Source organism: Delphinapterus leucas, chromosome 13, assembly GCF_059928025.1.
Source record: "Delphinapterus leucas isolate spDelLeu-1000000601 "Yukka" chromosome 13, BTC_Dleu_Yukka2, whole genome shotgun sequence".
In the NCBI taxonomy this organism is placed as follows: Eukaryota; Metazoa; Chordata; class Mammalia; order Artiodactyla; family Monodontidae; genus Delphinapterus; species Delphinapterus leucas.
The window spans coordinates 26,564,524-26,586,535 of record NC_143141.1 but is presented as its reverse complement, the minus strand read 5'-3'; the positions used below and the strand labels follow the sequence as shown (position 1 = coordinate 26,586,535).

General features: G+C 49.7%; 4 protein-coding genes across 5 annotated transcripts; 2 read left to right on the top strand and 2 right to left on the bottom strand.

Moving 5' to 3' along the window:
- Positions 1-7,972: 7,972 nt before the first annotated feature.
- INO80B (INO80 complex subunit B) lies at positions 7,973-10,770 on the top strand. 2 transcript variants are annotated; one of them, XM_022563052.3, is made up of 5 exons: positions 7,973-8,097; positions 8,328-8,520; positions 8,738-8,856; positions 9,027-9,196; positions 10,149-10,770. In XM_022563052.3, the coding sequence occupies exons 1-5, from the start codon at positions 7,989-7,991 to the stop codon at positions 10,677-10,679; spliced, it is 1,122 nt and encodes a 373-aa protein (XP_022418760.1). In that variant the 5' UTR covers positions 7,973-7,988; the 3' UTR covers positions 10,680-10,770. The 2 variants fall into 2 exon arrangements, with proteins under 2 accessions (XP_022418760.1, XP_022418759.2); XM_022563051.3 differs by having other exon boundaries at positions 7,974-8,097; positions 8,313-8,520.
- An 89-nt stretch (positions 10,771-10,859) lies between these two features.
- WBP1 (WW domain binding protein 1) lies at positions 10,860-20,826 on the top strand. Its single transcript, XM_022563053.3, is given in 5 exon segments — positions 10,860-11,480; positions 12,459-12,561; positions 12,681-12,857; positions 13,031-13,408; positions 13,411-20,826. Coding segments are annotated over 5 exon segments (807 nt in total). The 5' UTR covers positions 10,860-11,411; the 3' UTR covers positions 13,491-20,826.
- Positions 13,865-17,608, bottom strand: MOGS (mannosyl-oligosaccharide glucosidase). Its single transcript, XM_022563050.3, has 4 exons — positions 17,131-17,608; positions 16,717-16,943; positions 16,029-16,225; positions 13,865-15,823 (listed from the first exon to the last, which is right to left on the bottom strand). Exons 1-4 carry the CDS (start codon positions 17,480-17,482, stop codon positions 14,080-14,082), a joined length of 2,520 nt encoding a protein of 839 aa, XP_022418758.2. The 5' UTR covers positions 17,483-17,608; the 3' UTR covers positions 13,865-14,079.
- MRPL53 (mitochondrial ribosomal protein L53) lies at positions 19,844-21,877 on the bottom strand. The gene is made up of 3 exons (XM_022563038.2): positions 21,647-21,877; positions 21,436-21,548; positions 19,844-21,343 (listed from the first exon to the last, which is right to left on the bottom strand). Exons 1-3 carry the CDS (start codon positions 21,736-21,738, stop codon positions 21,210-21,212), a joined length of 339 nt encoding a protein of 112 aa, XP_022418746.1. The 5' UTR covers positions 21,739-21,877; the 3' UTR covers positions 19,844-21,209.
- Between the last annotated feature and the right edge of the window lie 135 nt (positions 21,878-22,012).

Sequence of the window (22,012 nt, the reverse complement as noted above, 5' to 3'; positions counted from 1 at the left end):
ACCTGGAACATGTGAAATATAATCAGAGCTGCTGTGATAGAAGCAGGGGCTGGAGCCCCACATCTTGTCCTCTCCAGAGGCCCTCAGCTGCACGCGGACACACACACACACACACACACACACACACACACACCTGTGGGACATGGGACCTAAGGAAGGGTTTAAAAATCCCTGACAAGAGCTGGAGGAATGGAAGGCATTTGGAAAGGAAGTAGAGCTCAAATCTTGCCAGAGAATTTGCACTCGATGTGACTGAAGATTTTGGGAAAGGAGTGACGCAACCAAAGTTATATTTTAGAGATCATAGTCTGACATCCATTTGTGTGAATCATTTGGAGGAGGTTGTGACTGGAGTTTGGGAAGCCAGCTTACACTGTTCTCAACCAATGGTAGAGAAACAAGGGCCAAAGTTTCTGTGGAGTTATTATTTTTTAATTAAATTCTTATTTGAAAACACACATACAGTTTTTTTAAAACAATCCTTATTCTACCACTTAAAAAATAATACAAAGTAAGGAATAAATGAACAAAAGCACACTTTCCCCACCATCAGAGAGAAACACTGAGACACACCCTGGTGCCATGGCATGTTGATGCCTTATACTGGCTCGTGAGAGACAATTGCTGAATTTTCTGGAATTGTGCGTTCCAGCTGTTAAACACAGCTTTAATTAATAATTGAATCATAAAAACTCACAACTAAATAAATTATATTAAAGCGAAGGTGATAAAACTCAACATTCATCACTTCCTAATTATTTTACTGCATTTTCCCATTATCCCTTGAGGTTGTTTACATCTATAGTGTCCGTATGGTTGAAATGCTATGTCACGGTGTGCTACTACATGTCTTGCCAACTCTGTGCTCAGTAATGAAATTGGCCATGGTGGGAGTTTTACACAACCGAAGTAGGTGAACACTGTAAACCAGGGCTATTGTTTTTTCACCCTGGGGAGATTTCGTTAAATATTTAGCCACATCCCACTTGCTCACCGCATAATATTTCCCAGTTTTTCCTTTTCTTACATCTGTATCTCCGTCTCCCCAGCTGTGAAGCAGATATTCGGGAAGGGCTTGTTAGCCACCCAGTATTCAAATTACCTTTCTATTTCTACACAGACCCCTACTGTGGACGACTCTGGTAGGCTGAGGCTCTACCCTCTTTCTGGCAGCTGGAGAAGGACATTCATCCTCCCTCCCACTTCTTCACAGCCCAGGGGTAGGCAGTTGGCCTAAGCCAACCAACTGGAATGCTACCAACTGGACTTTGAATCTTGAAAGAGTGAAAACAAGACCCAGGGAGAATTCATGAGGAGTGGATGGCTCTGCTAGCAGGGAAATCCTCATCAACAAGTTCCTGTGGCGAGACTTTGGTGTGGCCTCAGCATAACCTCAGCCATATGCCCCTAATGCTTGGCCTCCCAAGGGTTCCCACCCCTTATCCAGGGAGAATACAAGATGGACCCGAAACATTTTGTAGTGCTGGGAAATGTGCTAAAGGAATGATGGAGATGTGTCAGAAGGACACAGAAGTCATCTTAAAGAAATGCCCACTGACCAAATCTGGGACAAATTTAAGCATCAAAATAAATAATAGATTACAACTCATTGAATGAAACAGGAATCTGTACCGACACAAATAAATACATATGAAACTGAGTGTAAGGAGAAAAGAAAGCTCCACTTCACCATAGAATGCCAACTAACACATGTAGATGGAATAACGGGAGTAGAATACCACTTGGCAATTATTATTTTATTTTATTTTATTTTTTTTGCGGTACGCGGACCTCTCACTGTTGTGGCCTCTCCCGTTGCGGAGCACAGGCTCCGGACGCGCAGGCTCAGCGGCCATGGCTCACGGGCCCAGCCGCTCCGCGGCATGTGGGATCTTCCCGGACCGGGGCACGAACCCGCGTCCCCTGCATCTGCAGGCGGACCCTCAACCACTGCGCCACCAGGGAAGCCCCCACTTGGCAATTATTAAGGTAGAACTGATTCATACAATATTCATCAATGGTTACTATGCCTGGTGGGTGGAAGTTTGATATAGGGGACAGGATATCAGAGTAGTTTCAGAGTATTTCTCCAGAAAATACTCATTAACTACAAAGTTGAAAATGGTGACTTTGTCTAGTGGTTAGGATTTGGCGCTTTCATTGCTGGGGCCTGAGTTTGATCCCTGGTTGGGGAACTAAGATCCTGAAAGCCACGCAACATGGCCAAATTAAAAAATTAAAAAACAAATTAGAAAAAAAGAAATGGTGACTTTACACTGGAGAAAACTGGCAGACACCACCCTGAGCAGGTGATCAAGGTTAGCATCATCAGTGGTGGGATAAGCTGACGTCATGTGCCCCCTGATGTGATACACTGAGAACACAGCATAATATTTTTTGAGTAGTACTCCTGCCAAGAATTTAAGAGTCTTGACTTGAAGAAATACCAGATGGATGCAGGTTGACGGACATACTACAGAATCAAAGGCCTATACTTTTTAAAACTGTAAAGGTCACAAAGGATAGGGAAAGAGTGAGGAAATGTTCCAGCAGATTAAAGCAGATCAAAGAGATATGATGAGGAAATGTAATACATGATCCTGGATTTGAATCCTGGCCTAGAAAGGAAAGGGAGACATTGGGAAGTGAGTGAAATTTGAATGGGATCTGTGGATCGGATGGTAGTATTGTATCAGTGTTAATTTCCTGATTGGGAGGGTTGCACAAAGGTTATAGAGTTGTGTACTTGTTTTTTTGTTTTTTTTGTTTTTGTTTTTTTTTGCGGTACGCGCGGGCCTCTCACTGTTGTGGCTTCTCCCGTTGCGGAGCACAGGCTCCGGACGCGCACGCTCAGCGGCCATGGCTCACGGGCCCAGCCGCTCCGCGGCATGTGGGATCCTCCCGGACCGGGGCACGAACCCGTGTCCCCTGCATCGGCAGGTGGACTCTCAACCACTGCGCCACCACCGAAGCCCGTGTACTTGTTTTTGAGGAAATACACAGTGAACTATTTAGGGGTGAAGTGGCATCATGTCTGCAACTTGCTCTCAGAATGATCAGAATAGGAATAATGATAATGGAGAGGAAGGGGAGGAAATAGTAAATGTTAATAATTGTAGAATCTGATTTAAGGAGCTAAGAGAGTTCTATGTACTCTTCTTGCAACTTTTCTGTAAGTTTGAAATTATTTCCTCAAAAATTATATTTAAAAAATAAGCTAAGGGCAAAAATAAATAAATAAAATAAAATAAAATAAAATAAAATAAAAAAATAAGCTAAGGGCTTCCCTTTGGAAGTGGCGCAGTGGTTGAGAGTCCACCTGCCGATGCAGGGGACACGGGTTCGTGCCCCGGTCCGGGAGGATCCCACATGCCGCAGAGCGGCTGGGCCCGTGAGCCATGGCCGCTGAGCCTGCGCGTCCGGAGCCTGTGCTCCGCAACGGGAGAGGCCATAACAGAGCAGCCCGCGTACCACAAAAAAAAAAAAAAAAAAAGCTAAGAACTTTTTCAGAAGGACAAAATTCTTCCTTTCAGCCTACAAACCTGCTCAAACCTCTCTGACACTAAACAAAGCAAAACTAAAAACAAAACAAAATAATGAAGCCCATGGCTACTTACTTACTGTCACCGCTTCCTCCCTGCTGGGCATCAGGATGTTGAGGAAACACCACTGGGTCTAGTGTCAGGAAGTCTCTGTTTGATGCTGGCTCTGCCATTCCCTAACTGTGTGGCTCTGGCCAAATCATTTAACCTCTCTAAGCCTCAGTTTCCTCATGAGGGAACAATAGTATCTCCCACATGGAGCTGCCATGGGGATCAAGGGAGGGAAGGGATATGAAAGCAGGTTATAAACTCTAATAAGCTTGACAAATACTAACTGCAGGTGATCCCTCACTTCAACTCCTAGTGATACAGAACTATTGCCTTCACTCCCTGCTAGAATGCATACTCTGCTTGCAGCTCAACCTAGCCTTCGCAGAACTGTACACAGTTCATCATAGCCTTCGTCTGCTGATAATCTCTGCCCTTGGGTACCTTTATTGCCTCTTTTGATCTCTTCACAACCCTGCCTGCCCCTCTGCCTGCCTGTTCAGGACTGGTGTCCACTTGGGTTTGTTCCTGGTCCTTTCCTCTTCATCTGCTTGATCATTCTGGAATGTCTCATCTATTCCCATCCCTTGAAGGGGACCTCCACTTTTATGCTGATGACGATGCCCCAAATCACACCTTCTGCATTGGCTTCTCCTTCAGTATTCCATCTCCATCTGGGCATTCCCACATGCACTTTATTTTATTTTATTTTTATTAACTTTTATTACAGTATAGTTGCTTTACAGTGTTAGGTTAGTTGCTGCTGTGCAGCAAAGTGAATCGGTTATACGTATATATATATATATCCACTGTTTTTTAGATTTTCTTCCCATTTAGGTCACCACAGTGCACTGAATAGAGTTCCCTGTGCTATACAGTAGGTTCTCATTATTCATCTATTTTACACATAGTAGTGTATACATGTCAATCCCAATCTCCCAATTTATCCCACCCCTCCTTTCCCCCTTGGTAACCATAAGTTTATTCTCTATATCTGTGACTCTATTTCTGCTTTGCAAAAAAGTTCATCTGTATTATTTTTTCTAGATTCCACATATAAGCAATGTTATACGATATTTGTTTTTCTCTTTCTGACTTACTTCACTCTGTGTGATAATCTCTAGGTCCATCCACGTCTCTGCAAATGGCATTGTTTCGTTCCTTTTTATGGCTGAGTAATATTCCATTGTATATATGTACCACATCTTCTTTATCCATTCCTCTGTCGATGGACATTTAGGTTGCTCTCATATCCTGGCTATTGTAAATAGTGCTGCAATGAGTATCAGGGTGCATGCATGCTTTCGAATTCTGGTTTTCTCCAGATATATGCCCAGGAGTGGGATTGCTGGGTCATATGGTAGTTCTATTTTTAGTTTTTTAAGGACCCTCCATATTGTTCTCCATAGTGGCTGTACCAATTTACATTGCCACCAATTGTGAAAGAGGGTTCCCTTTTCTCCACACCCCTTCCAGCATTTACTGTTTGTAGATTTTTTGATGATGGCCTTTCTGACAGGTGTGAGGTGATACCTCATTGTAGTTTTGATTTCCCACATGCACTTTAAATTCACCTTGGGTAACACTAAATGATTTTCTTCTTACTTGCTTCTCTTCCTATGTTCTAATCTTTACTTAAAACACTATGGGGACTTCCCTGGTGGTGCAGTGGTTAAGAATCCACCTGCCAATGCAGGGGACACGGGTTTGAGCCCTGGTCCGGGAAGATCCTCCATGCCATGGTGCACGAGCCACAACTACTGAGCCTGCGTGCCACAACTACTGAAGCCCGCGTACCTAGAGCCCATGCTCCGCAACAAGAGAAACCACCACAATGAGAAGCCCACGCACCACAACAAAGAGTAACCCCCGCTCGCCGCAACTAGAGAAAGCCCGTGAGCAGCAACGAAGAACCAACGCAGCCAAAAATAAATAAATACATTTATTTTTAAAAAACAAAACATTATGTTCTCTCTAATACTTGGGCTAGAAATATAAAAGTCATTTAAAATTTTTTATTTATTTATTTATTTTAGCTGAGCTGGGTCTTAGTTGTGGCATGTGGACTTCTTAGTTGTGCCATGCGGACTCTTTTTTTTTTTTTTAATATTTACTTATTTATTTGGCTGCGCTGGGCCTTAGTTGCGGCATGTGAACTCCTAGTTGCTGCATGTGGGATCTGGTTCCCTGACCAGGGATCGGACCAGGGATCGAACCCGGGCCTCTTGCATTGGGAGGGCAGAGTCTTACCTGGTGGACTACCAAAGAAGTCCCTAGAAGTCATTTATTATTGTTGCTGTTTGCTTTTTGAACATCTACTATGTACCAGATACTACCCTAGGTACTTTGCATTCTTGATTTGCTTTATTCCTTGAAAGAATCCTATGCAGGAGACACTACTTCATTCTATTTTGCAGAGCTGGAATATGAGGTTCAGAGAGCTTAAATAACTGTGAACCCAAGGTTACATAGCCAGTAAACTGTAATTTGATAATAGGCTTCTCCGACTCCAAAGTTCATTCTCTTAATCTTAATCACTATACTACATTGACTTCTTCCTGAATTCTCATATATAATTGTTCATCAGTTCCTTTAAATTTCATCAATGAAATGTCTCTTGAATCAGTTCTTCCCTTACTATGTTCACTATTGCTACCTTGTTCAGACATGTATCCCATATATATTATATACAGTGCTTTTTTCTAATTATAAATGTGACATATAGGCTGTAAGAAAATTCATTACAAAAAATACTAAGCAATTTTTTTTTTTTTTTTTTTGCGGTACGCAGGCCTCTCACTGCTGTGGCCTCTCCTGCTGCAGAGCACAGGCTCCGGACGCGCAGGCTCAGCGGCCATGGCTCACGGGCCCAGCCGCTCCGCGGCACGTGGGATCTTCCCAGACCGGGGCACGAACCCGCGTCCCCTGCATCGGCAGGCGGACTCTCAACCACTGCACCACCAGGGAAGCCCTAAGCAATATTTTTAAATGAAAAAAGAGAGAGAGAGAGAGAGTGAGAGAGAGAGAGAGTGAGAGAGAGAAAAGGAAGGGAAAGGAAAGGAAAGAAAAGGAAAGGAAAGGAAAGGAAATTCACTACAGATCTAGATAGTGAAATTTCCCCAACCCCAGCTTCCAAAGATAATCACCGTTAATGGTATAGTACACATTCCTTAATGTTTTCTCTGTGAATGTAGTAGCATATTGTGCCTTTTTAAATGGGATCACCGCAGGACTTCCTTGGTGGCGCAGTGGTTAAGAATCCGCCTGCCAACGCAGGGATCACAAGTCTGACTCCTGGTCCCAGAAGATCCCACATGCTGCAGAGCAACTAAGCCAGGGCGCCACAATTACTGAGCCTGCATGCCACAACTACTGAAGCCCGCGTGCCTAGAGTCCATGCTCCGCAACTCGCGAAAGCCCTTGGGCAGCGACGAAGACCCAGTGTAGCCAAAAATAAACCAATTAATTAATTTAAAACAATTAAAAAATAAATGGGATCACCTCATCTTGAAACTTGCCTTTCTTATTTCATATGTCAGCACATACAGATCTACCTTGTTCCTTTTTTTTAAATTAGGTAAAACATACATGTTTTAGACAAAGTACAATAGGCACAAAAGGGTATATTATGAAGAATAAGTCTCCCTTCACCCTCGTTCTCCCAACTATCCATTGGAATTGCTGTCACCGGTTTCTTGAGTAGCCTTCTGGGGCCTCATTTCTTTTAATGGCAGCATAGCTTCCCACTGTATGGATGTATCAAATCCCTGTACCAAATTATTTTGGTTTTTCTTTAGAGGCACACTTAGATTGTTTCCAATGCTATTACCAACTTGGATATAAATTCCATGTCAATCTTATCAATTACTTATCAGCTCTTAGCTTTTGTGTTCCAGATTGGATAGATGCACCATAATTCATTTATCCATTTCTCTACTGATATAGAATTTAGGCTTAAATGTCATTTGCCCTGCTGGTAGGGCACTTGTGCTGTTAAGTAAGCCCTTCTGCCATTTTGCCGGCAATACAGTTTCTTACGTACTCCACCAAATTGTAAGCTCCTCAAAGGCAGAGAGAAGTGTTCATATTCATTTTTGTATTCTCATAGCCTAGCCCCGAATTTGGTCTGCAATATACGTTCATCACGCTTGAGTGTAATAATAATTGAATTGCCCGCGCTGAGTTCTGATCTCGATTGTGTGGATGCGGAGCCAGCAGAAAGCCGTGGCCCTCTGACCGCTCCCGGTCTCAATGAGCCCGGAACCCTTGTTGGAAGGGGCGTTGTTTCTCCCGGAGGATTTTTAAACCGCAAAGCTTGCCCCGCACAAACATGGTTGCTACGCACCGGAAGTGCCCGGTTATTTGCTGGGATAAGTTGTTCCGTGGGGCGGAAAAGGTATGTCTGCTTGTGTTCCGACTATTTTCAGCCCCTTTTCCTTGCAGGACCCCATGAGTAAGCTGTGGCGGCGCGGGAGCACCTCTGGGGCTATGGAGGCCCCTGAGCCGGGTAAGCGCGGATCGATAAAGCAACTTAGGCCTTCGCAGAAAAGGAGTCCCTTTCTTGCTCCTCCGAGCTTCCCGGGTACTTCGCCACAGGTGGGAAGGAGAAAGGCGGGGCTGTTGTTATGGTAACAGCGAATACCGCGGGAAGAGTAGGACCCCTCGGGGTATTGGGTTCTTCTGGGATTTCCCTGACCTGCTCCTGATGTACACCGTTGACAGACTCTCCTTCTGCAGGGGAAGCCCTGGAGTTGAGTTTGGCGGGTGCCCACGGCCACGGAGTGCACAAGAAAAAGCACAAGAAGCACAAGAAGAAACACAAGAAGAAACACTACCAGGAAGAGGAGGCTGGGCCCACGCAGCCGTCTCCTGCCAAGCCCCAGCTCAAACTCAAAATCAAGTTGGGCGGGCAGGTCCTGGGCACCAAAAGGTGAGGCCAAGAGAGCCGAGGTTTTACTTGGGGGACTTCAGGAGCAGGTAGAGATAGAAGCAGAAGCTGGCTGCGCTTTTCAGAAGACAGAGAATGGACGCTGTGATTTCAGGGCCCAGGTTAATGCAGCAAGAACCCAAGAGGGTGTAGGGAAGGCTGGATGTACTGAGCAGGAGGAGACAATTGCTTAGCTTACAGAGTGGTTGCTTCTCCGCAGTGTTCCTACCTTCACTGTGATCCCTGAGGGTCCTCGCTCACCCTCTCCCCTTATGGTTGTGGACAATGAAGAGGAACCTGTGGAAGGAGTCCCCCTTGAGCAGTACCGTGCCTGGCTGGGTGAGAAGGGTCTGGAGGTGGGGAAACTGGGTTTCTCATTATACCTGGTTAAGGGAAGAGGGTTCGTTCTGAGGAAGGTGAGAATTTTGCGTGTCCCAGTATTAACTTGGCCAAATTAGGGTTCCCCATCTGAACAATTCCACTTTTAGCTCTCCAACTTTCCTTTCCAGATGAAGACAGTAATCTGTCCCCCTCCCCACTGCGGGACTTGTCCGGGGCCTTAGGGGGTCAGGAGGAAGAGGAAGAACAAAGGTGGCTGGATGCCTTGGAGAAGGGGGAGCTGGATGACAATGGAGATCTCAAGAAGGAGATCAATGAACGGCTGCTCACTGCTCGACAGGTAAGTTAGTTCATTCTTTATTTGCTTGCCAAATTTATATTGAGAACTTTCCATGTCCCAAGAACTTTGCTAGGCAGCAGGGATATCAGCAGTGGAGAAAAGACAGACAAGTTTTCCGTTCTTATGGAGCTTGTGCAGTAAATAAATAATTTCGAAAAACTGTAAGGTTTATAACAAAAATAGGGTGATGAAATAGAAAGAAGTAGAAAAGAAACAACATTAGATAGGGTAGTCTGGAAAGACCTCTCTAAAGAGATAACATTTACAATACCAGAGGAGCTTACCCGGCAGAGAGACCAGCAGGGGCAAAGACCCTGAGAGCGGAACATGCCTAATCATGGTCAAGGAGAAGAATAAGTGTGACTACCACAAAAGGGTTGTTTACAGAGAAGTGATGTATTTGATTTATATTTCAGTAAATTTCTTTGGTTTCTTAGTGGTGGTAAGGGATAGAAGCAAGACCAAGTAGGAAGCTGTTGAAGTAGGTAAGAGATGGTGGTGGCTTGAACCAAGGTGAAATGGTAGAGATGGAGAAAATCAGATGGATTCTGGATATATTTAGGAAACAGACACTTGTTGGGGGAAGGAGAGGAATCAAGGATAACTGTTAGTTTTTGGCTTGAGCAGTTATCCAATTGATGCTATCCATTGATATTAAAAGATTTAAAACAACAACAAAAAAGCCTCCAGAGAGCTGGTACAGAGTTTTGGTACACAAGGCAGGAAGGTAACATTACTAATACTTTTCCCCTTGAGAGTCAAGGATCTAAAGCTGGAAGTCTGGAGACCTGAGAGGAGGCAGTATTAAGGGCTCCTGGAAAGGGTGCTCATTTCACCCCTTCTCTCAAGGCCTGTTCTCCTCAAGACCCTGCTTTCCATGTCCCATCTTCCCCTTCCCCCGTTCAGGTAGACCTCACTTCTCCGTTTTGACATCTCTTCCGTCTCTCCCTAGCGAGCTCTGCTGCAGAAGGCTCGAAGTCAGCCTTCCCCGATTCTGTCACTACCTGTGGCCGGGGGGTGCCCAGCCCCTGCTCTCACCGAGGAGATGCTGTTGAAGCGTGAGGAGCGGGCACGGAAGAGGCGGCTGCAGGCGGCTCGGCGGGCGGAGGAGCACAAGAACCAGACTATTGAGCGCCTCACCAAGACTGTGGCGCCCAGCGGGCGGGGAGGCCGAGGCGCTGCGCGGGGCGAGAGGCGTGGAGGGCGGGCCGCGGCCCCGGCCCCCATGGTGCGCTACAGCAGCGGGGCACAAGGTTCCACCCTTTCCTTCCCACCTGGCGTCCCCGCCCCCGCGCCGGTGTCTCAGCGGCCGTCCCCATCTGCCCCTGCTCCTCGGTGCTCTGTCCCCGGCTGTCCACATCCGCGCCGCTATGCCTGCTCCCGCACAGGCCAGGCACTCTGCAGCCTTCAGTGCTACCGCATCAACCTGCAGATGCGGCTGGGTGGGCCTGAGGGCCCCGGATCCCCACTTCTGGCTTCTTAAGGCCTTCACCCAATCTGGACTCTGTGCCTTCTCCTCTGTCCCCGGTTTTCAGTGTCTTCCCCACCCTATTAAATTTCATCCAGTGCCTTGACTTGTACAGAACTGGGGTAATGGGGTATGGGTAGGCCAATTCCGCGTACACACATCTTGCCCGCACCGGAGCTTGCGTCGAGGCCTGGGAAACGTCCACCAGGCCCAAGAACAGTAGCCAACCCCCACCCAGACTCCAGCCGACATTTGTGACCCTGCCTCTTCCTGGCGTGGTTAAGCGTTTGGCGTCATCTGGAAAATAGGGCTCAAGCCAATCAGCGGGAACTTTGCTGTTCTGGACGGCCGTTCATTGGTTGATAACGCAAACCCGTTTTGTTGTCCATATTGGCTGTTGTCGCTGTCAGTCAGGGCCATGGGTCGAACCTTACCCCACTCTTTGTCTGTGCAAGCTCTTGTTGTCTGGGAGAGTGGCGGAGGCGCTGCTGTAGATTGGTCACGGGGAGAAGCCTGTGATCTTTCCTATTGGCCCATCTGTCGGAGGGTGATGTGGATTGGTAGGACGGAACAACCTGGGTGCTAGTTGGCAGAGCTCTGGCTGGATGGAAGGTCCGGTTGCGAAGTGATGGTGGAGGCTGCGAAGATGGGCCGGGCAGGGACCATGGCGGTGGCGGCAGAAGTGGCAGGGGCGGGGTGGCTGGCGGTAGAGGAGACTGTGGTCTTCAGGGGGCTGTAGGCAGAGGCATGGCTCGGGCCAGCGGCGGGAACGGCAGCGAAGAGGACTGGGGGGCACTTCGGGTGCCGCAACAGCAGGTATCCCAACAGCTCCAAAAGCCTATCACAACAGCCATTTATTTCTCGATCCCCTTTCCTTGTCCCTGCCTTTTGGGGGGTGGGGGAGGAACTCACGGAGACAAAGGTACTGCGAAGTTCCTAGATATGTTCCTTGCACCCTTTGTCTAAACTTTGTAATGTACTGTAGATGCAGTTGACTTGTGCCTGCAGCTTCATAGACCCCCATCCCGTGGCTGCAGTGGAAGCTTGCAGTGGCTCTCCAGTGACCAGAGGCATAGCGAGACCCCAGGGAGGCTCCCTCTGTTTTGCAACTGTTATTTGTGATGTTTTTCTATATGCCTAGTGTCACAACCGAGTCTGGCAGCGTCTTCTCTTGAGGGAGCAATTTGGAGAAGAGCTGGAACCCAGACTCGCGCCTTGGATGCCATCCGTTAGCATCCGCAGCAATCCCATCTGGTTGGGAGCCCTGCTCTGGGTCTCACACTGACCCTCCTCTACCCTAGGAAGCCTGAGACCCAGGGGTGGAAAGATCCAGCTTGGGAGTGGGGATCGGCAGACCATGGGGAATGATGATGAAAACAGCTTTAGAAATTACCTTAAACTCCTTACCCATTGTCTGAGACTTTGAGATAGCTCAGACTGTCTTCTGGCTTCTGCCAAAATACCCCCTTAACAGAAAACGCCCTGGGGAGCCAGACCTGAGTATGAGAGAAGTCTCTTATATGCAGAGCTGAAATCTGCCTCTTTGTATGTCCACACCTTGCATCTTAATCTTGGTCTCTAGACTGATTCTTGCTATTCCAAATCCTCTTCCATGCCGGCAGCCCTTCAGATATTTGAACACGCCTCTCAGCATCACTCTTCCCTCTCCCCATAGATTTCTATGAACTAAACTTGGTTCACAGGGTGGGATCGTGTATGTGTATGCAGGGGTGGGGGATGGACAGTGCCTTGGGCTGGAACCTCCCTTGGTTCTAAGTGCCTCCTTGCTCCCAGCTTCGAGAGCTGTGTCCAGGAGTGAACAACCAGCCTTACCTCTGTGAGAGCGGTCACTGCTGCGGGGAGACTGGCTGCTGCACCTACTACTATGAGCTCTGGTGTGAGTCTTCAGGAGGGCTCTTCTTGGGTCCTTCTGCCCACCCGCCTTTGGACCTCAGCCTTCAAGGACCCTTCTCTGCCTGGGAGGTATCTAAGACTCTCCCTCCTCACTTCCTGCAGGGTTCTGGCTGCTCTGGACTGTCCTCATTCTCTTTAGCTGCTGTTGTGCCTTCCGCCATCGACGAGCTAAACTCCGGCTGCAGCAACAGCAGCGGCAGCGTGAGATCAACTTGTTGGCCTACCACGGGGCATGCCATGGGGCTGGCCCTGTCCCTCCCGGTTCACTGCTTGATCTTCGTGAGTGACTTGAGGCTCTGGGCTCACTACCAGTGGTCCCTCCCAAAACAGGACCCTGATTCATCCCACACTCCCTTTTCAAACATTTCAAAGCACACTTTTTGCTAACAGGAAAGAGACCACCACCACCCCCCCTTGTTGCCTTCCACCAACCATGCCATTCTCTCCTGCAGGCCTCCTCAGCACCTTCAAACCCCCAGCCTATGAGGATGTGGTTCACCGCCCAGGCACACCGCCGCCTCCTTACACTGCAGCCTCAGGCTGCCCCTCGACTGCTTCCAGTGAATGCACCTGCTGCTCCTCTGCTTCTAGCTGCCCTGCCCACCAAGAGGGAACAAATGTGGAAGATGTTTCCTCCCACCAGAGTGACCCTCCTCATCAGGAGGGTGAGCCTGGGGCAGGGGTGAGCCCTGCGCCCACACCACCCTTCTGCCGCTATCGCCGCTTGACTGGGGACTCAGGTATTGAGCTCTGCCCTTGTCCTGACTCCAGTGAGGGGGAGCCAGTCAAGGAGGCTAGGGCTAGTGCCACCCCACCAGATGTGGAGGACCAGTCCCCTGTGCACGGCCCCTAAATCCTGTACCCCAGGTCTCTCCTGTGGGGCTGGCTTCCAATGAAGGGGACATCCCATAAGCAACTTGGGGAGGGTGGGTGGTTTACTTGCCCACCAGAAACAGCCCTGCTCCCAACTCCCTGAGTTCTCCTCGGCCTCTCCCTGCCCTCCTAGAATCGGTCTGTAAGGGCTGGAGTCCTGAGGAGAAGGGCAGTGTTTGGAGGACTGTGCTAGCTCAATCTCCTAAGACATACACAGGAGCCTTTGATCTCATTAAAGAGATGTGAACCAGCTGCTTGTGGATTTGGGTGGACTAGTGCTCAACTTACTGCATTGCACTTGATTGGAGGGAACAGTCAATGGCCACTTTTCCACCTACTCTGAAGGACAGCAGGCAGCCCTAAGGCCTGGACTGAGCTAAGACCTCTTGGTGAGGCAAAGTTGGCAAAAGCAATAGAGTTTGACATGGCTTTCCCATTTATTTATAAAAATAGACTCTGAATTCACATTCACTCCAGGGCTATGTGGGATGTCAGTAAGGAGACACCTGAGATGAGCTGAGGAGGGTTTGAAGCACTGGTACTTGAGGGCTAGGGGCAGAAGTGAGAGACCTTGTCCCTCGACTCCAGAGTGGCATAAGGGGCCTGGCTCCCCTCCCATGTTCCCCCTTCAGTAGTCTTCAGCCATGGCCAGTAGGACAAGGCTGGTCCAGCCCTGGAAAGGGCGGCAGCCCATGCCTCGCCCATCCTGGTCACTGTATTGCTCCCACAGGAAGCCCGTGGCCTGGTACTGCCGCCTCACATTGCTCACCAGATTGGTACGGAGCTCTCTGTGGAGCTTGGCAGCACGGGCCTGGTAGGGACCCTTCAGATGCCCATAGTAGTGAAGAGCCCCCAATGCCAGGTAGTTGACATTGAGCCACACAGCACCTCGCCAGTAGGGAGGATCATGCTCTGAATTGCGCTGGCTGTAAAAGGGGCTGGTTGCTGCAAGGGAGCGCAAACCAAAGGGGCTCCAGAGCTGGCGGCTATCAGCTAGAACATCCAGCAGGGGTCCAAGGCGGGATGAGTTGGGGTCCAGTAGCCTCAGCAGGAAGGGGAAAAGACTGACATAGCCCAAGGCATCCACATATTGTAAGCGAGGGTTGGGCCGGCCCACCACTCGCACCAGGCCCTGAGGGGGTCTAGGCTTCAGCTGCACGGCTTTTGTGTGATTCCCAAAGTCTGCAAAAACTCCTAGTTCTGGGGCCCAATGCAGCTCATCCAGGCTCTCCTCTGCTTCCAGGGAGGCAGCCAGTGGGCCCAGCTCTGCAGCTGCCTCAGCCTCTCCCAGCTGCTCCGCTAGCCGCATCAGCACACGGGCACCCAGTGCCACCCAGCACCGCAGGTCCAGGTGCCGCTCAGTGGATGAAGGGTGTGAAGCCCGGGGATAGTCATCCAACCCTGAAGGCAGCGTCTTGGGGTTCAGTAGGGTTGGCAAGGCTGGGTCCCGGCCCCGCCAGCGGTAAGATAGTGGCACTGGCCCTGCCTGGCTCTGATGAAGCCAGGAGAACCAGGCACGCAGGCGGGGGAAGGCCCTGCGGAGGAAGGCATAGTCGGCAGGGTCACCACCCTCTAGCATGTGGGCTATAGGCAAAAGCAGAGTTGGGGGGTTGGCGTGGGCTGTCCGTTGCACCAGGAACTCTGAGGGCACCCGGGCTCTGGCCTCATCCCCCAGCACCTGCTCCCGCCCAATCCAGCCGTCAGCATTTAGCAGCCCCAGCCAGTGGCCTATGGCCTCCCGGGTGAGCCGGGGATCCCACCGTTGGATCACCAGCTGGTGAAAGCCCTCGTCCCACAGGAAACCTCGCGGGAAGAATGACCGGGAGGGCACTGCTGTGAAAAGAGGGACAGGTGGAAAGAGGACTGGGTCCACCTTCTGCTTAGACCCCTCAACCTCCATGTCTGGCAACACCAGACCCTGTCCATAGAAGTAGCCAATACCACCAAGAAGACCACTGAGGGCAACCTGACCCAAAGCCTGCTCCTCAGGGCTCAGGCCCTTCTCCTTCAGCCGAAAGGTCTTCTCAAAGCGCTCTCTAAAGGCTTCAGCATGGCTTTCCAGGGCCTGGGTCAGCAGGCTGCCTGCCAGCTGCTCTAGGGCTTGGCTTCCTCCTGCCTGGGCACTGCCTGATTCAAACACCAACTCCACAGAAAAGGGGACTTTCAGTGTCACCTGTTGTATCAAAAATTGCCCTTGTCCCTGTCCTTGCCCACTTGGGCCTCTGTCCTCCCACTTCAGAGATCCTGGCAAGCCGAGGTAGCGTTCAGGGGAAGCCTCTGGGGGCCGATGCTGAAACCAGTTATTTAGGCGGCTCTTCACCATCTCTGTCAGCAAGGGAAGTCCTGGGTTGGAGGACCAGAAGACATTGTAGCTTGAAAGGAAAAAGATAAACAGGAAATATTACTCAGGAGGAAGTGGTGGGGATTATAAAGCGAAAACATGAGGTGATCAGGAGTCAGGATGGGAGAGTCTTGGCAATGCAGGGAACATGGTGAAAATAGGGTAGAATGGGGGAGATGGAAATCAGGCTAAGTCAGCATCCATACCACCACCCCACACTCTCTTCCCCCAGTTACCTGCCATATTTGGGGGCTGTATCTCCTGGACTGGTTGGTGGCATAAGTGTAAAGCGGAAGTCACCAAGTTCACTGGTGTGTCCACTGATGAACTTCAACTGCCCCTTAGCCCCAACCTCTGGCACTAGGACTTCTTTGCCATCTGTTACCACATAGAAGAACAAGGACACCAAAGGGAGAGCAGAGGTACCTGAGGCCTGGGAGACCAATGAGGACATAAAAACACAGCATTAGGTTAGCAGTCTCTCCCCTGAGAATCAGCCTTAGGGAAAGGGACACCAGGTGAGAGCAACACAGTAAACAACATACATCTAGCAGTGTTGAGGGTCACTGAAAGTAAGCACCAGTGGGATGAGATAAAGAGCTCTGCACAGGGTTCTCTGGGAAATTATAGTACTTTTGTCCCATGTACTATGCTAAGAACTCTACATATTACTTCTTTTAACTCTTACAATTCTGTGAGTTAGGTACTTTTTTATTTCCATTTTACAGACAAGAAAACCAAGGCTTAGAGATAGTAAAAAGAGATGGTCATACAGGCAAGTGTTTAAGGCAGGCAGCAGATTCAAACCAGGCAGCCAGTCTCAGAGCCCCTGCTATTAACCCCCACTTTATCCTGCATTTGCACGCAGCAAAGGAAGGGTGGAGGAAGTCTGGGCTAGGGGAAGGGTGTCCTGAGGGCCCTGACCTGAGGCTCTACAGTCACTCTCCAGCTCCAGTTCCCTCCGTGTTGACCCCCAGGCCTCTTGACGAACTCAGTGGTGAGCCTTAAGGCCCCATCCTGGATGTGTTGCCGCCCGAAGGAGAGACCGTCGTGGAACTCCCAGCCATAGGGACCCACGCCGTCCCCCTGCTCACACGTGTGCCTGAGCTTAGGGGTCCCCGGGGTGGTGCCTTGCTGCGCCCACATCAGTCCTGGGGGTAGAATGGCCAGGTAAGTCAAAGAGAGAGCAGGGGACCTGTCCCTCTGGGTCGCCGAGAACTTCAGGGTCATCCCTCTTAATAACTCTCCTGATCCACTCCTCACCACCCTTGATCTGGCGCGAAGCTGGGGCGCCCAGATTAAGTGCCCGCCTGCCTGCCCGCCCCGCGTCCAGGTTACCGGTGAGGAGGGCCTGCGGACTGCGGGTCTTCATGCCGAAGTAAACGTGAGGACGGTAGGTGCCCCAGAAGAGGTCCGGGGCCACGGCGGGGCTGGAAGAGTCGGGAGGCAACGCCGGGGGCGCGGAGTGCAGCGTGACAGCCCGCCGCGCACGGTGCCATGCCAGCAGCCAGCATCCCGACAGGCCCAGGGCCAGAGACAGGACCACGACGGCCAGAGCGGCTCCGGCAGCCGCGCCCCGGGGCCTGCCGCCCCGGCCTTCCCGTCGCGCGGGGCCGCCCCGAGCCGCCCTCTCAGCGGTCCGCGCTCCGTCTGCCGGCGCTCCGCGGCGCCGCCGCTCGCCCCGAGCCATCCTTGCACGGATATCGGCGTCGCGGGGTCCCGGAGAGATGGCCACAAAGCCCGGGTCCCTGCTCGCCTCCTAGGCTCGCGCGCAGCACCTGGAACGCCACTGATGTGTCAGCCGCACCCACCGGCCCGTGCCTCCCCCTCCGCTTCCGCAGGAAGTCCCGCCCCTCCACGTCAGGTTAAGCCCCACAGCAAAACAGCGCGGCGTGGCGTAGGGCTGGTCCCTGGGGTCGGCCCTCTGGGCCGCGTCCACTGGATCGGCGTTTATTTGGCGTTCTCACGCAGTTGACAGGCTAGTAGGAAAAACCAATCACATTTGTCTTTTTTTTTTCTTTTAATAACTACTGTATATTAAGAGCATGAGACGCTGTCCTAAGTGTTTTACATTTAACCGCTCCCCATATCGCCCCAATCAGGTGGCTGAAAACCGTGGCCTAGAAAGTTCAAGTAACTTGGCCCTGGCTACAGAGCCAGGAAGCGGCTACCTTGGAACCCAGGTGTATCTGAATCATATTGTCCACACCTATGCCTTCTTTCCTAGTGAAATGGAGTGGATCCAAGAGGATCTGTGATTTTAGATGTCATACCTCCACTCAGTCTAGGATTCCTTATCTAGATAAACCCTAAAAGGACCATAATGGTGGTGGCTGTACTTTTTTTTCTTTTTCCTTTTCTACAACCCAGGAAGCAAAGGCGCTTAGAGGAAAGATTGCTTATGTCCAGGTCAGGGAAGGCTGTAGGAAAGAGGTAGCATCTGCACCTGATGTTGTCCTAGAAAAGCCAAGATTACATTTGATGATGATTCAGAAATGCAACTTAGGGCTTCCCTGGTGGCGCAGTGGTTGAGAGTCCGCCTGCCGATGCAGGGGACATGGGTTCGTGCCCCGGTCCGGGAAGATCCCACATGCCGCAGAGCGGCTAGACCCGTGAGCCATGGCTGCTGAGCCTGCACGTCCGGAGCCTGTGCTCCGCAACAGGAGAGGCCACAACAGTGAGAGGCCCGCGTACCGCCAAAAAAAAAAAAAAAGAAAGAAAAAAGAAATGCAACTTCGATTCATAGTTACTTCTCTCCAACAGCTCAGCCTAAAAGGTGTTTTCATAAAGTACAAATCTCTATCATCCTCTAAAAAAACCCTACTCCACACCCTTATGCTAGTCTAGCTATAATCACACCTCCCATCCAAACTCTAATTATACAAAACTACTATTTTATGCGGCACACCCACTTCTTCTTTCGCTATAATCTGACTTCTGGCCCCACCCTCCACTGGTAGACTTTTTACTCATTTAACAATCACCTTCTGACCAAACCCAATGGTCAGTCCTTTCTTGCTACCACTGCACCTGGTCCACACCTATTCAATATATTGTAGCACTTAGTATACACACCTGAGTTTCACCATTCATCTTTGTATCTCAGTACTAATCAGTTGAAGTCACAAGGTTGATGCTAAATATTGGTAAATTCAACAAAAGTTTATCGCACACTCTGTATCAGGCACTATGCAAGGTGCGGGGGACACAGAGAAAACAGCCCCAACCTCAAGTTCAAAATCTGTAAGCACAGTGCCAGCACTCAATCCGTGTTTACAGCAGTGTTTGAACCACCCCTGTTTTTACAGATGAGAGTAGTTAATCTGGCCAAGGATAACAGCCAGTTAACCATGGACCTGAAGAACTCAAATCTAGGTTGTATCCTTTCGTCAATGAAGAAGCCTATAACACACGGCCTCTTAGATGCTATGCTATGCTCACTCAATATTCTAGGCAGTTTACAGATATGTTTATTTATTGATTGATTGATCTTTGGCCGTGCTGCATGCAGGGATCTTAGTTCTCTGACCAGGTATTGAACCCGTGCCCCCTGCAGTGGAAGAGCAGAGTCTTAACCACTGGACCACCAGGGAAGTCCCAGATATCAATTCATTTAATCTCTCAACAGTTCTATGAGGTAGGTACTATTATCCCCATTTTACGAATGAAGAAACAGGCACTGAGAGACTAAGTAATGTGTCCAAAGTTACATAGCTACTTAAGGGAAAACCCAGGATTTCAATCCCAGGCATTCTGGCTTTTTACTACACTATACTGTCTCCTGATAGTTTTCTTTCCTTTAAGGGAGAGGGGAGAAAACCAGTCCTTTGAAAATATCACCGTCTTAAGAGAGAAGCAGTAATGGGGTAGGAGGAAATATATTTGGTGAAGTACACAGCAGCCAGTGTCCAGAGATTCTTGATTGCCTAGCTGAATATTCTGAAGTTTTTCTCTAAACCAGTGGCTATCAACCATTTTTTCCTACAACCTGCAGTAAGAAATAATTCTATACTGCAACCAAGTACATGCAGGTAGACACACATACACATACTTTATATAATACCTATATCTATATTGATGATATGCTTAAAACAAGTTTCTCCAAGAATACTTCCCAGTCCATGTGCCATCTACTGATACTTTTTATTCTATTTGTTTTTTAAAGGCTGATTTAACCCCCTAAATTCACTTCATGATCCACATTAATGGGTGGTAACCTAGTATGAAAAACACTTTAGGCAGGGTGCCTAAAAAGTACTTTAGGCACTGTTCTCTGAAACAAGTTGTAATAATAGAACCAATGATATGCTTTAGAAAGATAAAAGTAAGCAGCAGCAAAAACGGTTAGCAAAAAGGAGACCAGGTGGGAGAATGCAACAATCATACAGGAGAGTGAATGGAAAGGTAGAGAACATTTCAGGAGTTTTTGTTTAAGACAGAATATTATGAACTTACTGACTGGATTATTCAGGGAGCGGGCAGAACCAGAGATAATGCTGTGGTTTCCAGTTCAAGTGGCTGAGCAGATGAAGTGCCTTTTAAAGGAATGAGGAAGTCAGGGGAGGAGGCAAGTACAGTTGACCCTTAAACAATGGGGGTGGGGATGGGAGTTAGGGGCCCAACTGCTCCACAGAGTTGGGAATGGGGGGATAACTTTACAGTCAGCACCCACGGTTCCACAACCGCAGATTCAAACAACCACAGATCGTGTAGTACTTGTACTATGTATTTATTTGAAAATCAGGCATGTAAAAGGACCTCTGCAATTCAAACCTGCATTGTTCAAGGGTCAACTTTAGAGAGTATGTAAGATTATCGGGTTAGGGTTAGACAAAGAGTGTTGGTGGAATTTGGAGAAAATTGGTAGTAAGTACCCTGACTATAGCACAGAATCTGAGATTAGAGCCGAACAGAAATGTAGGGTTTAACCCAAGAGGGTAGTTCAAGTCATGACAGAATATGAGATGCCCCAAAAATAAAAGAGAGAAGAGAAAGAAGGAGAGTAGTATGCCTTTATGGTTAAAAGAAGAAAAAGGACCTGAGTGGAAAAGAAGTTACACAAGGGAGGGAATTAAGAGTGGCAGGTGCTGCTGAAATGGAAAAATGAGGACCGAGATAACAGCATTTCTAATAAGAGTAAGAGGTACCTTGAGTAGTGTTGGAAGAAGCCAAATTCAAAAGGGTTAAGCAGTGAGTGATGGTAAGAAAGTGAAATAAAATTCAAATTTGTCCAGACCTCTCCCCATCTTGCCTCATCCCAGAAACACTGGTTGGATTTGTAGTCACAGGGCTCTTTCTTTTCTCTTTTGCGCTCTGTGGTCTTCTAGATAGTGATTTGAGTAATTAAGTCAAGCTCTTCTTAGATGTGTCCTTAGCAGTCTTAGGTGAAAACCTGCTTGTTGGTCTCTTCCGCGCTGTCAGCGCCCGGTACTGGCGCCCGGCTTGTCCCCGCTTCCCGCCGCACCCCTGGCCTGGATGTGGGAGGCGAAGGCAGTGAGCATTTCCTGGGCGGTGAGGTGCGCGCCGCGCATAATCAGGCGATGCCCGTCTCCTGGGGAAGAAACAAACGAGTCAGGCACCGGGAGGACAGCGGGGCCAGCGCCGAGATCTAGCGACTCCCTCCCGACTCCCAACCAGACCCACCGAACAGCACGTCCACGCAGGGCTCGGAGCCGTCGTGTCTCACGTCCGCTATCACCGAGCAGTTGAGGTTGGTGCAGCGAACTTTCTCGCTGCTCACGGCCTGGAGGAAGGTCCTGCGGTGAGAAAACGGCGTGAGCGCCCGGCAGAGGGGGCTAGACCCCCGGCGGGAGGAAGGCGCGCCCCTCGCGTCCGCACTCCTTCCCCCTCGTACCTTGTTGACTCCACGTTCTTCTCGAAAGGGCAGAATTGAACCCGAACCTGCTTGACAGAGCGGAGTCCGAGCCGAGCCAAGGCCGCTGCCATGGTGACCCTCACCCCGGAAGGACTCGTGCGGGCGGAAGTGTCGCTAGTGCGAGACGCTGTGGACTGCTACGCGCTTCCGCAGTCCCCCCACCTCCGCCTCGTGCGGCTTCTCTGACACGGTCGGTGGTGCTGGTCCCCAGGCCGCCGCCCTGGGCTCCCCAGCCAGAAGAGGAGGAAGGCCAGGAGGGAGACAGATGATTTCGGCACAGGGTATGGGGCGCCCAAAGTACACGGTCAGTAAACACAACCTGTCATTAATAGCCCCCTTTATCAC